The sequence below is a fragment of the Netta rufina genome (genome assembly GCF_964035555.1).
Source record: "Netta rufina genome assembly, chromosome: 11".
NCBI lineage: Eukaryota > Metazoa > Chordata > Aves > Anseriformes > Anatidae > Netta > Netta rufina.
In genome coordinates, this window is record NC_140134.1 from 20,572,729 (window position 1) to 20,590,127 (window position 17,399).

At 39.0% G+C, this 17,399-nt stretch overlaps 2 protein-coding genes across 2 annotated transcripts; one reads left to right on the top strand and one right to left on the bottom strand.

Moving 5' to 3' along the window:
• Positions 1 to 633: 633 nt before the first annotated feature.
• Positions 634 to 5,753, bottom strand: RPL4 (ribosomal protein L4). Its single transcript, XM_084293292.1, has 10 exons — positions 5,669 to 5,753; positions 4,338 to 4,509; positions 3,829 to 3,935; positions 3,255 to 3,393; positions 2,634 to 2,758; positions 2,147 to 2,276; positions 1,576 to 1,732; positions 1,297 to 1,380; positions 941 to 1,061; positions 634 to 853 (listed from the first exon to the last, which is right to left on the bottom strand). The coding sequence occupies exons 1-10, from the start codon at positions 5,669 to 5,671 to the stop codon at positions 716 to 718; spliced, it is 1,176 nt and encodes a 391-aa protein (XP_084149418.1). The 5' UTR covers positions 5,672 to 5,753; the 3' UTR covers positions 634 to 715.
• A 611-nt stretch (positions 5,754 to 6,364) lies between these two features.
• ZWILCH (zwilch kinetochore protein) lies at positions 6,365 to 16,117 on the top strand. The gene is made up of 17 exons (XM_084293395.1): positions 6,365 to 6,438; positions 7,371 to 7,466; positions 7,585 to 7,703; positions 8,335 to 8,531; positions 8,994 to 9,073; positions 9,348 to 9,503; positions 9,738 to 9,809; positions 10,141 to 10,234; positions 10,468 to 10,523; positions 11,388 to 11,490; positions 12,258 to 12,337; positions 12,542 to 12,698; positions 14,050 to 14,078; positions 14,421 to 14,557; positions 14,831 to 14,926; positions 15,037 to 15,155; positions 15,854 to 16,117. Exons 2-17 carry the CDS (start codon positions 7,443 to 7,445, stop codon positions 15,943 to 15,945), a joined length of 1,611 nt encoding a protein of 536 aa, XP_084149521.1. The 5' UTR covers positions 6,365 to 6,438; positions 7,371 to 7,442; the 3' UTR covers positions 15,946 to 16,117.
• The last annotated feature ends 1,282 nt before the right edge of the window (positions 16,118 to 17,399 follow it).

Consider the following 17,399-nt stretch of genomic DNA (forward strand, 5'->3'; position numbering starts at 1 on the left):
CATTTGCAGCCAGGCTGCCCCCGCCCGGCCGCGGCCCCAAGCGCAGGCAGAGCCGCCGCAGCCGCCCTCGTTAATTAAACGTGTTAATTAAACGTGCGTTTTAACTCGTCACGCACGGGAAGGGGAAAAAATAATGTAATTCGGTGCAGCTGTGTTGCCTGAAATGGGCTCGTTACGGTAGTTTTACTGAGGGATAAGGGGAGCCCCCGCCCCCAGCTCCAGCCCCCTGCTGCTGACAGGAATTTGCCTCAGCTCTCCCCCCGCCCCTGCTGGCTGCTCGTTTCTCTTCCAAAAGCTGCTCCAAGTGGGCTAAGTCAGGTAAGCGTTTCCTATCCCTGAATTAAGATACTTAAAAAGAATGCAAATCCTTGCTTTTAAGTAACACTCCCCTCAAACCCATCAAGCACACGTTTTAAGACGTAAAAACAACAGCCTAAGACGTTTAAGTTAAGCCTTTGTTGCAGAAGACTCTTTCCCAGGCTACTGCCTTCAACTTGGACAATAAGACAATTCTTTCACACATCCCCTCCTCATGTGCTTCTAAAGCCACATTAACCTGGTATTTTTATTTTCCTGATTGTTGAACTGCATTCTGCCCCCACCAAAATAAACTGTCAGAAAAACATGGAAGCATTTCACTGTTCCAATAGAATTTATTAGATGGAAATCCACAATACAGCTCTCTGAACTTAGGTGGATGAGAACTGCACGGGGTTTACGCTTCAGCCTGGGCCTTTGCTGCCTCCTTTGCCGGAGCTTTTCCTGCAGCCTTGCCTTTGGTCTGGGCCTTAACTGAGACCTGGGCCTTAGCTGTGACCTTGGCCTTGGCTTTCTTCTCCTGCTTGAGTTTGTGCTACAAAAAAAAGAAAAGGATCATTAGCAAATACAAAAGGGGTTGTAATGCTCCAAGACTGTATTACTGGCTTCCATTCGTACTCACATTTTGAGCATGGCGTAGGATGGTGTTGCGTCGCATGGTTTTGGCGTATGGGTTCAGCTTGATCATCACTCTCAGATTCTTCAGTGGGTTCTTCTTCAGGACTCTGCGGTGAATCTTTTTCCTGAAAGGGACAGACATGCATCATGACCACATTTCAGTTCAAGTTCCGTAAAACTCTCCCTGAAGTCTGATTTGGGAGAAATGTAATTCCTAATATTTACACCCAGTAACTAAAGAAACCTCAGCATTCTCTCACATCTCAAGGGACAGAGATTTCTGATCTCAATACAAAGTCTTACACTTGGCAATTACTAAAAAGAGACTACACTTGGAAGTCATTAGTTAAAAATTATTACTTTGGAGGACGCAGTGCCTTCTGGATTTCCTGGCTTTTCAGGATTCTTCCCAGGTCCGTATTGGTCATCTTATGCATTGGCAGGCTGTGAAGCAAACGTTCAGAGTTTAGGTTGGTATGAAAAAAACATGACATTCAATTAAAAGAGATATTTAGTAAAATTACTGACTTGTGTTTGTTTTCCATATCTAACCTGAAGAATCTGTGACACCAACAGGTTATTCTGCTACGTTTTTTTTTCTTACCTCATGTAGCTGTGTCAGAGATCAGCTGTACTTACTTATAGTCGCTCTTCAGAGTAGCAGGTTTGCGCCAGGTGCCGTACAAATCATCCAACTTGCGGAAGGCACTTTCAGTCCAAATGCAGAAACGCCCAACGTGGCCACCAGGAGCAAGTCTCAGCAGATTCAGCTTGTTCACATCCAGAAGAGTAATTCCTATAGAAAAACAGACACACCTTTCTGATTTGTAATGAAAATTAAAGAACACAGAACTAAGAAAGAAACAGAAACTGATAATGGACTTACTCAACTTCTACATTACTAAGTTATATATGCATATACATGAAAATTAAATTAAAAAAAAAAAACAAAAACACAGCCTTTTCCAGGAACAAACTTAAGAACTTCAGTTTTACTGTTCCAAGTAAAGTTTATGAATGGTGACAGCCATAAAATTTGTTGTAAACATTCGTTAGCATCACCAAATCAAATTCCCAGAAATGAAGTTAACTGCTCTAAGTCAGAACTTCCACAAAATCATGTGTTTCAGAAACACGGACCAATGAAGTGGAATCTCATCATTTAAGGCAGTCTCCCAAGAAGAGTAAGCATGTTTCAAGTTAAAGTTACCTGGGATATTCCGGAAAGCTTTAATGATCCCATTGTCCTCGTTGTAAATGATGCAGGGTCCGCGACGCTGGATGCGACGGCGATTCCTCATTTTACCCTTTCCAGCCCGCATACGCTGAGAGGCATAAACCTAAACAAAAAAATCAAACTTGTGAATATTCAAAAACATCCACATTACAATAATAAGATACAAATCCATTTTAGTCAGAACTTCACAATCATCACTGATTATCTGAAACACGGACCAGTGAGAAGTTCATCATTCCCAAGAATCAAAAAAGACCAAGCTATCAATGTTAAGCAGCAGAGAAATGAAGAGAAATGAGCTCAGAGTAACACAGCACAGGAAGAAGCTGCCATTAAAAAAAAAAAAGTTTAAGCAGTCAGTTTTGTTTCCAATGGATTTTTTGTGGCATCAAACCCAAACAGAACTTTGGGTAGCAGATTATAGGAACGTGTTCTTAAGAACATACCTGTAGCAACTCACCTTTTTGATGTCATTCCAAGCTTTAAGCTTCTTCAGAAGAAGAACAGCTTCCTTTGTCTTCTTGTAACTCTCGACTTTGTCCTCGACGACCAGAGGAAGTTCTGGAATCTCCTCAATGCAGTGGCCTAATGAGGATTGTACAAGGATTACTCAGAAACAATACAACATCAAAAGAAGTAAAAATGAAATTCAGTCTCTACTATGCAGGCAGAGTAACAACAGTAGAGAAGTTCCTGTGAAGTCTTACAGGCCTGCCTTAAACAATACCCAAGTAAATTTTAAGCATAATCTCTGACTTCTATCAACAGAAATCAAACTGAACTACCATGTGATTCAAAATTCAGTCTCATTTTCCGTAACTGTGAGGACAAGATTCATGCCAGTAATGCACACTGGAGCACCTCAGTTACCACCTAACTTCCAACACTGCAAAGCTGTGTGTGACTTCCCCCAGTTGTACATAACAAAAACTCATCCTGCTGAAGAATGGGACTGCCTCCTCAGCTCTCTAAAGGAGCTTTTATTTACCCACAAGAACCGTTTCAAGTCATCACACAGTTACTGGTACTGCTCAGGCAATGCCAAACCTCAGGCAAACGTTTCCAGAAGCAGAGTTCTCACCTTTAGACATGACCAGTGCTGGAAGAGCCGACGCTGCCAGCGCGGAGCAGATGGCGTAACGCTTCTGAGTTATGTTCACTCTGCGGTGCCAGCGTCGCCAAGTCTTGGTTGGGGCAAACATGCGGCCTCCACGACACATCTATGCATCTACAGTTAAGAACAACCTTTTTCAAGTTACTTTTTCCAGCGTGTCCCTCTTTAATACTTGCTCAGCATCAACTGTTCGTCAATCATCTGTACCAGTACACTGACAGCAGGCAACTGTCACTGAGCACAGAGTAAGACGCAAATTACGACATCATGGCAAGACAGTGTGCATCACAAAATTCGTCCACCAATTTTGTAGGGGGAAAAAAAAAGAATGAATGCTTCTGTTCATTAAAGTAAGTCTGAATTTGCACACAGGTGCTTCTAGTCACATCCAAGTTTTCTCAGACTCAGGTCCAGATCACTGCGGGCAGCCATTACCCCAAGACATGGAAGAATTCCATTTCACATTTAATTACTTTACAATTACTTCTCCTGAATGAGTTTAGATTTACACTCGACGCAAGCAGCAGCTGTGAAAGGATACGTTCCCAAAAGCACCTTGGCCAGAGCGGTGAGTTCCGCCACCTCGTACTCGAGGAATACGAGCGACGGCTCTCCCAGTGCCCCATGACTCGGCACTGGTCTGATGACCTGCAGCAGAAAGATTTTAATTCAGAGAGTGACAACACTGCCGTTTCACCTAAGTCACCGGTACACTGAGTTCGATACCAATAATCAGAACTTCCACTGTTATCATATGGTTCAGAAACACGGACCACTGAAGTGGAATCTCATCATTTCAGCAAAACAAACCCTGATCGGGTAAAATCACTCTTATCACATTAAGGATTTGCTTTTCCTAATAGTTAACATTTCATGTAATTTAAAGTCGGATCGTTAAGAATCAGAATATTTTTCTTGTTTTCTCTTCAAAATCCTACTGATTGTTGCTTCTCTTATTTCAATTCTAGATTTGTTTCAATTTTAACCCACCTATATTAAAAATCAACAGCCACCACAAGTTATTCCACCCGTTCTGCAGACAAACCATACCTGCAAGTTCACTGACAGCATAGGGCTGCCTGTTGTTCTTGCGCAAATTGGTGTGAACGAAGTTCACGACATCAGGGCGAATGGGAGCCCTGAACACGGCAGGCAGGGTGACATTTTTCCCTGATGCTTCTCCCTTCTCGGAGTAGACAGATATTAACGGTCGAGCGCAAGCCTGAAAAAGAAAAAAGGAAAAACTCTTGAGCACAAGTCAAGTCCATTGCTAGCATTTGAAATGATCAAGTATTGCTCAGAATGAAAGGTGTCTTCAGTTCGACAGTGCCAGCATGCTGACAGCAGGCAACTGTCACTGAACACTGGATAAGACGCAAATTACATCATCACAGCAATAGTTTTCACTTAAAATACTGCTTCCCAACATTTCCCACTTTCTGAACACCATATCTGAGGTTAGAATTCAAGAGATGACAATATCATTTGAATAAGGTTAATCTAGAACCCAATCTCTAGGCCTTCTAAACAACTTTCCATCTGCTATTAAAAAAAACTACCTGAAACCCACCTCTGTTTATCAGTTTCTCAAAGATTTGAGATTCAGATTATGTACAGCAGCTGAAACGCTGTAACCAACTTCTCTAATACAATATAGAGACCCACAAGGTCTACAAGCAAGTTCACTTAAAATCAGTGATTTCTTTTTTAATGATCCCCGAACAGTCCCGTGCCTCAAAATTTGAGGGATGAAAAACTGAGTGGCCAGCAGCACCAGCTTCCTTCCAAAAGGTCTTGGAGATGAGCAATGATACCTTGCAGGTCTGAACAGCAATCTTTACCAAAGAATCTCTGAGCATTACAACGCGTTTGTCACAAACAGCTCATGGCAGTGGCAGGGAAGGAACCTTCCTTCCCTTCCTCATATATAATTTGTTTCACAGATGTTAAAAACACCCCAAAACTCCAAGCCAGCTGCACGGGGGGACACCGCGCTGCGTTCCTAATGGTGGTTACCGGCAAGGCCCCGACTCTTGGAGCTGGCACAGGGGCCGCACACCACAAACTTCATTAGGGTGAAGGAAAAGGGAAATGGTTCAGGACCTGAATCGCATCAGCAATACGTGCATATATAAATGTGTGTGTGCATGTATTTATATATATATTTATATATACAGGCAGCTCCCAGGCCCCGCTCCTAGCGCTGACGCCTCCAAAATGGCGGCCGCCCCCCCCCTCCCTCCACGCCTGCAGCCCTCGCGCTGCCCGCGGCCCAGCTCTGCCTTCAGCCCCCGTCCCGCCAGCCTCGGCCCGGTCCCGCCGCCCGCCCCAGGCCGCCTCCGTCCCCGCCGCCGGCCCTGTCCCGCCGCGCCCCCCCTCACCATGAGGGCAGCGGCGGAGCCCCTCGTGCTGCCGCCTGTCGCCGCCGCTGCACAACCGGAAAAGGAAGGACGCGGCGCCGCTGCCTCGCTACCAGCCGTGTCCTTCCTCGCCCTGCCACCGCCCCCGGCGGCACCGCCCCGACCCCGGCTGCAGCCTCAGCCCCGGTCCCGGCTCCGGTCCCCTCCTCGCACCCCTCCACCCGCTGCACGGAGCCCTCCGAGCCCCCCCGGGCACCTCCGTCGCCGCCCGTCACCTCCCAAACCGAGGGACTCTTTTGTGGCGGAGGGATTCCCGTGACGTCCTGTCTGTTCCGCCTCACAAAACTTAAATTTTTAAATATTTTTTAATTATTTTTATTATTTTCCACAGAAAGGCGCAGGGAGAGAATAAAACCGAATAAAATCCTTTCCTAGATGGGGAAAAAATATTTTTTTTTGGCTGTGGGGAGGGGAACGGGAGCGGCGTGGGGCGGGGTGGGCGGGAGAGGCGCGGCTGAGGTGGGGACGATGGCGGCGGGAAGCGCGAGGCGGGCGGCGGGCACCGAGCTGTACCGGGAGCTCCTCCGGTGCGGGACGGGGCCGGCCGAGGGGGACGGGGAGAAATCTCGACGGGTCCGGGCCCGAGGGGGGCTCCTGGAGGGTCTCCGGTGGTTTTGTGTACGGAGCGGGGTTTTCTGTGAGGGAGATGCCAAGTAGGTGATGCTTCGTTTTGTTTCAGGGTATATGAAGAAGGAAAGAAAAACATCCCCGAACAGCCGCGTCTCTTTGAGGTAAATATGTCGAAGTAAAGCCTCGAAACCACGTCTGTGTGTTGGCAAAGCGGCTGCTGGTCCCTGTTGAAGCAGGTGTGCGGGCACCGTGCAGAAAGGGAAATTAGAACCACAGAATTCACCTCAGGGATGGCGTTACGCTGAATTTACCTCACAGCATCCCCCGGCCTGGTCCCAGTTCTTCGTACTTACTAACGGTTAACTTGTTTAAAAGAATTGGTAGGAACCAGCGACTATGAAGGCACTGTGGGGCAGGGCTAACTCAAGAAATTAATCTCAAGTTTATACAAGTTTGGTAGCAGTTTGAAAATAAAATCAAGTGATCATTTAAGGATACAGTAATATGAAAAACTGAGTAGATATGATAGATCAAGCAATGCTTTCCTGTATTCTTAGTGAAACAATGCTCAAATAAAGGTGTTCTTTCATTCTCAAGAACAGACATGGGTTATTTGATGTCTACAAACAATGTTTAGCGCTCTCAAGAGAAATTCAGAGATCAATTGACTTTAATGTTTACTTTAAATGAATATCTTAAAGATATTTACTGTCTACAGTTGCTATTTGACAACAGTGATCCCTCATTATCTGAGGGACAATATCTTCACTTCATACCTGAACTTTTATTCATCTGTGTAAACTTAATTTTCTCAAAGAACCAAACTGTTAAAGATGAAGGTTTCTATGTTGGTTATTTGAAAGTTGTTGTGTTTTCACAGTTGCTTTAATATTCTGTTCCTTCTTTGTGGAACTGAACGCCAAGAACTGCCCATGCAGTAACTGTTCTCCTGAAATAAGAAAACCTTAGATTCATGAATGGAGTTGGAAAAAGACTTCATTAATTATTTAATTTTACAATTTGAAGTATTATAAAGGTGCTGAAATACATCAATTACATGTAGTGTATTATTTTTATTTTCTTTTTCCTTCAGAATGATGTAGAGATCTGCTTGATTGGTTGTGGTTGCAAAAGTCCCATTGAAAGATTTTGGAATGGAAACAGTATGGTGTATATTTTGCAACAAGCAGTAAGTGTGTATGACATTTGTTAAACTTTTAAATGTAATATCAAGTTTTTAATTTATTCCCATCAAATATTTCCATATACCTTGTATTTTTAGACTCATCTGTGCATTTCTCTTAAAGGGCCACAATGAAGGAGGTGACTCAATGGAAGAATCAAAATCAGATGATGCTCTTTATGCCTCTGAGCTTTTACCAAAGGAGAGTGCTGGACCAGTCGCTCTTTCTGTTAGAAGGGCAAAGTAAGTGCTCAAAGGTCTGCCTCCATCCACTTATTTCAATGTAACTTCTTTTTTTATTTTTTCCTACCTTTTGTATCTCTTGCTAATATTCAGCACATGAGTTATTTTTGATCCCTCAAAATTAAATTACACATCAGATTAATGATGAGCTGAGCATTTTTCAGCCTGCAAAATGACCTCCCCTGCTAGAAGTATTCCTAACAAAGTGTAACTAAAGTCCAAGTATTGGAAAAGCACTTGTGGCCTGTCTTAATCGTTTGGCCTGATTTAATCTTTTGACTGTTATTAAAATACAAGGTGTGGTATCAAAGCATGGTGACTAGTTTGCTTAACTAACTTAGCCTTTTAAAACACTTGAAATGTAAAATTCAATTACAGTTTTAGAATTGTTAGTGTAAATTAAAGTATTGTATTAAATATCATTTATGTCTTACTTTTTTTCATGACTTCATTGCTCTACCTGTAAAAAGAAGATCATAATACTGCATTCTTTATGTAAAATGATTTAATGTCTGCTGATGAAGCAGGGCAGGGCAAATAAGTGTTACTGATGTATTATTCAAAGTTTTATGTAAGAGAAGGATTTAGTTATACTTGCTGGCATCTGATTCTTTCCTGTTCATATCTCTAGGCAGTTGATTTCCTTATATACCATGGCACAAAATCCAAACATGACCCATTTGAAGACAAGTGAGCGGGTTGTGCTTCCTCCCCTCTGGATAAGGTGTGATGGCTCTGATCCGGAGTGTACTCGTTGGCTTGGAGCTGAGCCTCTCAAAGCTGGAAACAAAATCACAGGGATCAATATTTATATGGTTACATGTAACGGTAAGATTATGATGTTCCGCATAAAATTGAGTGAGGAAGGCTTAAGAATATGGGAATACAAATACAGGGATTCTGCCTTTCTGTGATGTTTGCTTGGTACTGCTCCCTTGTTGTTTGTGGGTATGTGTGGTTTTTATTTTTATTTTTGGTGAAAGAAAAGAGAAAGATGTCTGTCTGCCATGAAGTTTGGGAAATAACTTTTAAATATACTTGCTGCAGCAGTATCTGTGCAGGCCTACCTTCAGTCAGGTGCAATCATCTAGCACTGACTCTTACTAAACATGTAAATATTAACGTCAGCTTTTATTGTCAGTGGAGTAGATGCAAGAGAAATGACAGCTTTGTGAAGGACAAAATGAGTCTAAATAGATTATCTGAGCATTAATTCTGCATGGCAGACATGACTTGCATCATGTTGCAACTGGTTCTTTTTTTTTGATTCTTACATTTTTCCTTTCCCAGGTCCTACAGCTGATAAAACCTGTTTTGCAAACCTAGAGGAACTCAAAATGGCACATAAAGTCAAACATCATTCATCTATTGTAGGTTTCTATGATCTGTCATGCCTCCAGTTTAAAAACTCTGTATTTGCATTTATCATACTGGTTTTGGGAAGCTTTGTAGATGTTATTTAGAAACTCAGCATAACCCTATAGTATCATAATCTATTTTTAAGTGATGTTTGGGCTCCTCATATTACATAGTATATCTCACATTAGCCATTTTTTTGTGTGTGTGAAATACTTCCAAAATATTTTGTGTGGGTACCAAATAATGTTGCGCTTCTTAATAATTTTTAAAATCTATTTATTCTAGGTGACAACAAAAGGATTTGCTCAGTATGAACTTATTAGAGCTGCTGCAATAGAGGACACAATTGTAGAATCTGAAAGCAATATATCTATTGACATTATATGGAATACTGTAGATAAGATTCTGCAACCACCCCCACTTACTGCAGCTGCCACACTGGTACGTCAAGGAGCTCAAACTCTTTCCACTGCTTATATCGTGAATAGTGTAAAGAATAGAAAATTTGTTTGACTCTTGCCATTTGTGTTTATTTAAGAGATACTCTTTATATAAGCAGTACAATGTGTTCGTAGGCTGAACTATTAATTATGCTAATCTGCATTTCCCTAATGAAAATCTTAGGACACCTGATTTCTAAAGCTTGAGTCTGACATAAGTTTCTGGAACTTTCAGAATATTTCACTGGAGTCTGGGGATCCCAGGAGTCCTGTATATCCGCTGTATAGAGAACTGCAGTTTCTCCTTGTAAGTATAAATGAGAAATTCCAATTTCAGATGTATGTGGAATGGTGACTTTGTGTGTTAATAATTTACTCTTTAAAACTCCATCAGGTGTTTCAAAGATATCTTTAAGTATTTAGTTCAGAATAAATTTTGAATTCGGTTTCAGGAATCTGGAATACACAGAGCACAAATTGTGAATTGCAAAGCGAGGAAATCTGGGAGTTTTCAAAATTCATAGTTAGCTGTTCAGAGATGTATGATTCTGGGAGAAGTTAACTACATTTTGAAGAAAGACCTATGCAGAACCTTAAACAAGAACTGTTTTGTGTTTTGTTTTTGATGCTTCTTTTAGACTTTGGCTGAAGGTTTGAAGACAGGTGTGACTGAATGGCCTGAGTCCTTAGAGTCCAAATCAGCTTTTGAACTGGTCCAAGGATTTCTGACTGGTAATTTCTGTTTGTTGTGTGGGAAGAGAAGAAGGCCAGATTTCACAGAAGCAAAGGAAATTCCACATATTTAATATAATACATATTTCAGTAGAAAAAAACTAAAAATGGATACATTTTGTCTATTAGCCACCCATTAAAGTGCTTGTTAATTACGGAGTACCAGGGGATTTATGCAGTTGGTTCGACTATATTTTTTTCATAGTGGTGACTTTTATTTTCTCCTCTACTAGATTTAAAGAAGAAACTGGATATATATTGTACATCAGGAAATGAGAATGGAACAGAGGTACGTGCAATTTCCTACCAGTTTGTGTCACCTTGTTCCATTGTTAAGTAGTTATTCTGAGTTTTCATTGTGTCTTGTATATTATTTAGGCATGTATGTAGATACATAGACATAAAGAAATAACGAAAGATCTCTTGCTTTTTTTTTTTTTTTCTGTTTAAGAATAATGGACAAAAAATTTAAAGATAAAGTTAAAAGTTCTGTAGCTCTAATAAGTTCACTATAATTTTTACCTTCAAAAAAACCTTTTTTTTTTTTAATATTAAATGTTCTACCAGTGTCCGTTAAACATATTTTTGATATAACTTAGCATTCAGCAGCAGTCTCTGAGGTACTAGAGCTGTACCTTCATGCTTCTTTCCCTTCCCTTTTAACCACTATATATATATATATATGTATATATATACATAAGTGGTTATATATACTGTTATTTAATCATCTGTGAGTTTAGTATCCTATCACAAAATATGGTCTATGCTACTTTGCTGGTCTGTGTTCTGGCTGTTTACTGATGCTATGTGCAGCATGCCACTGTAAATTGAAAAAGATCATCTTGAGCTAAGCAGGTGTTTTTTACAAGGCAGTCTTTACTTGGCTATGATCAAAAAATCTTTCCAACAGTAGGCTTCACTTCCTGGACTAAACCTAGCAATTATCCAGGGTGGTAAACCTGAAAAGAATTAATTTTACTTTTCAATAAAAATATGCTTCCAAATTATTGTGCAGTGCTAGCTTCTATGGAGTACATTCCCTGGATGAAAGAGGGGAAAAATCAGTTGCGCGCCCAAATTTAATCTCTGAAGGGGGTTTGAATTTATAAGGCCTTTGAATCTTAGGCATACTTTTTTACTTAAACTCTTTCAGAATATCAAATCTGACACTGCTGCTGTAGATAGTTCAATGAAATCAATCTTCAGTGAACGAGGAGGCCTGGATTTTGCTGAACAATTATGGTGCAAAATGAGAAGTAAGTAGATTTTTTTCTTTCTTAACCCCATCCATTGCCCTTTAATTCTTCTCTTCTGTGTACCTACTATACTGTATTGCTTTCTTGATGAAATGAATGTAAATGTCTCTGAGTTTTAAGGGCTGATCAGCTCTTCAGAAAATTTTTACCAACAGGCTTTTTCTAAAAGAGCTAAATTTAGGTATGTAAGGTGATGTACTTTCTTACAACATATGAAGATAAACCAACATCTAGCAGGAGATACTGTATTTACTTATTTTTTGATTGTAAAAGGTACTAAATAAGCAATAGCACGCATCAGCTGTAGAAGTGTCTACTTACATAAAATACTTACAAAATTGTTCTTCTAGATCTGAAGGACTAACTTTTAAAGTTGATGAAGCTGCATACAAACTTTATTATCCTTGTAATAGCACTCACAGTGCTTCAGTAAAATACATTTTATTACAATATTTTCAGATTACTAATTGGCTTGTTACACCGTCCAAGAGATTAGACCAACTCCTTACTGTTTGTGGGGTTGGTGTACATAACTTTTAAAAATTCCTTTCATTCCTAGTATTGCAGCCACCGTCGTTCCTTAGAGTAACCCTATTCAAAGTCATGGTATGACAAACTTAACAAAAAGCAATGCAATCTGTCATTTCAGTCGTCATTTTTTAAATGAGCAGTTTAGTTTTTGCAAGTATGCGTTGGCCTGTTACTGATCTAACAGCTGAAGGGAAAGCCAGCATTGATAAATAAAATATTGCGTCATTTTTCTTAAGGTGTCAGTTCCTATCAGGAGTTGGTAGAGTGTTTCACATTGATCATAAAATCCCTGGAACATGGTGAAGTACAGCCATGGGTATGTATCTGTATTTCACAGTGAATTTTACCCATTTGAGTTGCTTGAAGAACATGATTCTTCTCATTTAGCTGACCCCTATTTCCATGTTACTTTGCTTTTAAGTACTTTCGCATGTTACAGGTTGTTTCCTTGGTGTTGTATTTCTAGTATTATGAGGTTTTGTACACAGCTACAACATAATAAAACTCTTATAACTTTTAGATTCACCAAGGGAGTAGCAGTTTGCTAAGTAAATTGATTAAGCAGTCTTACCATGGCAAGATGAAGGCCGTTTCCCTCAGTGGCATCACTCCAGTTCAAATGCTTCTGGAGATTGGTTTGGATAAGATGAAGAAGGATTACATCAGCTTTTTCATAGGTAAGCCTATTATCTGCTAACATGATTAGAAATTCAAGGGAAAAGGTTACTTGGTGCAGGATATGGAGATTACCAGGGAGCATGTATGAAGAAAGGCTGAGAGAGCCAGGGATGCTCAGCCTGAGGAAGAGAAGGCTCCTGGGTCTCTTCGTGACAGCTTTTCAATACTTAAAAAACTACTTTCACTACTTTCAAAACTAAAAATGGGGACATTTAGACTAGGGGTTAGGAGGAAATCCTTCACTCAGGGGGTGGTGAGGCACTGGAACAGGTTGTCCAGGGAAGCTGTGGATGCCCCATCCTGGAGGTGTTCAAGGCCAGGCTGGATGAGGCCCTGGGCAACCTGATCTAGTAGGTGGCATCCCTGCCTACAGCAGGGGGTTGGAACGTGATGACCTTTAAAGTCCCTTCCAACCTGAGCCATTCTGTGAAATAATGAAGTCTGTGGTAACCTTGATCTCACTTCTGCCTGCCATCTGCTGAATGTCCACTTCCAGTATCCTTACTATTTGTACTTCCCAGTTGTATACATTTTTCCAAACTTAAAAAATGAATATGTTTCAAAATAACTACACTTAGCAAAGCTGTGTATTTCTTTTTCTAATTGAAACAATCTCGAGGTTTTACTTTGAGTAAAATGATACCAGACTTACGTAACAGGAATGTTTTTTCTTATCTGTTTGCTATAGGTGATAAAATAAGACCTTCGTGCTCTTTTTGTCTTTTCTTCTGTGGTCTACAAGGGTTAAAAAGAAATCAGGCAAGGGTGTTTGTATGTAATAGCTGTGTTTGTATGGTCTGTAGTAATTAGATATTTTTTTTGTACATATTTTATTCTCAAAACAAAAACTAGGCTGAAATGATTTTTGTAAAGTATTTTTTTTTCTTGAAAACATTGTGGCTTTGTTTTCAGTATTACAGGTTTATTTTTTCTGAATCTGGGAGGGGTGTCATGTTTACCACTGGTGTTATCCACTTCCTTTTCCTTCATGTCTTCATTTCTTGATTTCTTCTTTGCTTTGTCACACTGTTTTCTCTCTTTAATTTGCTTGCTCATTTTTGCTATATGTAAATCTGTATGTCTCTAGGAGGCTGATTGTCTCAAAGTATATGGTAGGTTTCTACATTGTGTTTCCATGTTTGTGCAGCCCTGGTGGTATGTAAGACAATGCCACTTGGCAGGTTTTTTTCTTGTTTTGAATGAGTAATTGTAAATAAATAACATCCTCAATCTTAGTATCTTAATGACTGCCGTTTTGTTTTGTTTTTGAAATTCCCTGTTAGATTGCCTGAATGTTGCTTCTATGTCATCTGACAATGTGAGGTAATTTTTTTCCCGTTCACTTTACAGGCCAGGAACTTGCAACGTTAACCTATTTGGTGAGTTTCTTTACTTTTAACTCCTAAAGTACAGCACACGTAGCTGATGGTGGGATGCAGGTCATCTTTCTGATAAGTAACTGAATTGCAAATCAAGAGGATGGGACAGTATTCTGCAAAAATGTCATTATGTTGGTTCCTGAATTATATATTATTTCCTAGGTATCTGGTATGAGTTGTTGTCAGGCAGTATAGTTCTAACTTTATTCTGATTGTTGGGCCATTCTTCATATTTTTGCTTTTCAAAAGAAGCGAGAAAATGTTTTTAGTAAACTAAGAGCATGTTGTGTGTCTGTAGAAATTGAGTGTCTAGTTAAGAGTGGAAACTGTTTGCTGTTCCAGGATTACTTCATTTCCACATCAGTAGATCTACAAGAACAAGTTCATCGTGTTCAAAAGCTTCACCATATGCTGGAAATAATGGTCAGCTGTACAGTCTTACTTCAGTTTAAACATGAGAACCTCTTCCCTTTGACGCAGTAATTATTTCATTTTACTTTCCTTTTCAATAGTACTAGCAAATAAATTCTTAATAATTTGTAAAGAAACTTTCAAAAAAAAAAAAAAAGCAACCCTCCTGATTGAGAGTGCAGAAGCTGGATCTTATTAACTTTTGGTTTGTGATTAAAATCGATAAAACGAATGAAATTATAAAACATGGGGATCTAGTTAATTTTGGACAAGGCTTATGCTGTGTCACACAAGTATTTCTCCAAAGAATGTTTATAACTAGTTGATTTATATTATTCTAGAACTTGTCTGAAATATTATAAGGAAAACCCTCTAAATGAGAAGCATGTGTTTCAACTGCCAATCAGGCCAGCTCTCGTCAAGAAGTTCTATGAAAAGTAAGATAATCTTCTGTGTTTTAAAATTAATCAGTAGCATTAAAATTCAGATAGTGAATTCAGATCTGAATACCTAATTACATTTTAACATTTTTTGATTATTTTGTCAGTGATCACCCAGAAATATGGAAGGTGGACATAAGTAGTGGGCACGGCCAAAAGGAGGTTAAAACAACATGGCAAGTTAGTACTAGTCCTCCTGTTGAACATATGATATCAAACAATACAGGTAAGGAACATGTATGGTGAAAGGAAATAATGAAAGTAGACATTTTAAAAGAAATTCAGTTTTTATACTGTGTTCAGTGGTCTATACTTTTCCTTGTTTATATCTCCAGCAAAACTGAAACAGCATTTGCTTTTTTAATAAAAATGTGAGATGGTATCTGTAGCATCTGAAAGATTTTCAGAAAGTTGTGACCTGCCTTCTTACTTTCGCTGAGTTATGTTTTTAGAGTTAAAATGACAGTAGAGTTCTAAATATGACATGATTGTTTAGTATTCTCCACAGTATCTTACAACTTTTAAAATCTTTGCCAGTGTATCTGAGGATGGGTTTGAAGAGAAACTTACCTGTTACTGAATGCTGGCCTCTAGCCTGAGATGCAAACAGGCACTAAGGAGAGAAGGCATGCCTTGCTTCATAAAATCAAATGTAGGATAAGTGAAAATTCATAAAGTCAATGTAGGATAAGTGAAAATTCATAAAGTCAGGGACAAATTTAGAATATAGACCGGTATAGAAATGGTTTGCCTCTTTGTCTTGGGTGGAGGAGATTTGTTAGAGGGTAATGCTTTGGTAAAGCTTTCCTGTCTTTCTCAATTTTTGTCATGAAGTGCTTTTGCTAAAACTTAGCTTCAAGAACTGTTTTCAGAATTACTGCATGAACTAAATACACTGGCTAACCATATCTTTCGTCTCTGCAGGTCTCTTGTGCGATTCTACAGTTAATGGAAGCACTGAAGAAAGAATGTATTTTATTACAATGACTAATTGCAGTCAGGTGCATTTCACATAAATAGCTGTTACTCTCCAGGCAGGCACTGGAAAGGTACAGTAAAGGGGAAAGTTCAGTATATTTAGCAACATTCTCTGATTTGAAGAGCAATACATCTTACTGAGTTATTTGCTTTAGTATACTCTTGTGACATAAGCAGCCATAATTCATTTGTACCCGTCTAGTTTGTAAATATTGGGCAGTTATGAATGTACAGTATAGTTACTTTTGAAAATATGGTAGATATTTTGGTTCACAAATTTACAAACGTTCAATAAAGTTCTACACTTTGGGATTTAAAATTTTATTTTGGTTTTTACAAAACAAGCAATATTGTCACATTTTTCTGGTACCAAGTGATATTTCATCATTCCAATATATTTGGAAAGCTGTTCATCAAGGGCATCATGAACTTCTGACAGCTTGGTTTTCCTCATCCCTGTATTTATACTTTGGAGTTATCTTGGATATATTTATTTCTGCTGCTTGTATTCAGTTTTTCTCTTAATGCAGAGTGAATTACTTTAGATGGTGTCATATATACTTTTACATTACTTTCTTCAGAAATACTGAGTATAGCTGATTGAACATAATCACTTAAATGTGTTGGGATTAATTACTGACAGTTACATATGGTCGTGCATTAATAAGATACTGTATGTAACCTTTTGGTATTATAACTAAACAATTGCATATGCTGATTAAGTTGAGAGGGAAGTATTTGCTTGAAAAACTCTTAAATATTGATACGTAAGAATAAGAAAAACCTTATTCATGCATTTAAAAACTGAAGCATCTACCATTTCTCGTTTCTCCTCAGAAAAAAAAATATATTTTTATTTCTTACTCCTTGCTTTAGTATATTGCATCTTAAAAGAATAACTATCAATTTAATAGTTAATGCCTTTGAATAGAAGCTAAGAATGAGTTCCTTTTTGTATATATGGCTGCTACTGTGTTCAGAATATGTACAGCACTGCTGAAGCTGTATTGAACGCTAAGTTGGAAACTAGTTGTTGGTTTGCTTTAGAGGAGTGATTTCAAGCACAACACCAAAGACAAATGTAGCCAGCTGGCCATAATCTGAAGCATTTTATTTATTTTTTTAATCATGTATTTGACTTGTACCTACTTGAGTGAATTTGTAGTGGAATATTATATTCTGGAAGTGGCTTCAATTACTTACGTTACATACTTCTGTGTGCAATAAAATATATTGTTGTATGAGGTAAACCTAGTTCCCTGTTTAAAAAAAAATAGATTCTTTAATTTAAATCTGACACAGCAGTTATCTTTGATAAATCACTTCAACTAATTCTATTCCACACCTAAATAGTAAGGCATATATTGTCCTAATGTTTAGACATGAAATAAGAATTTAATATTTAAGCAGTGCTATTGGAATACTTAAGTCCCCTTCCATTTTACAGTTGTGTTTATCTCTTCAAATAGCAGCTACATGATAATTAGAAGTG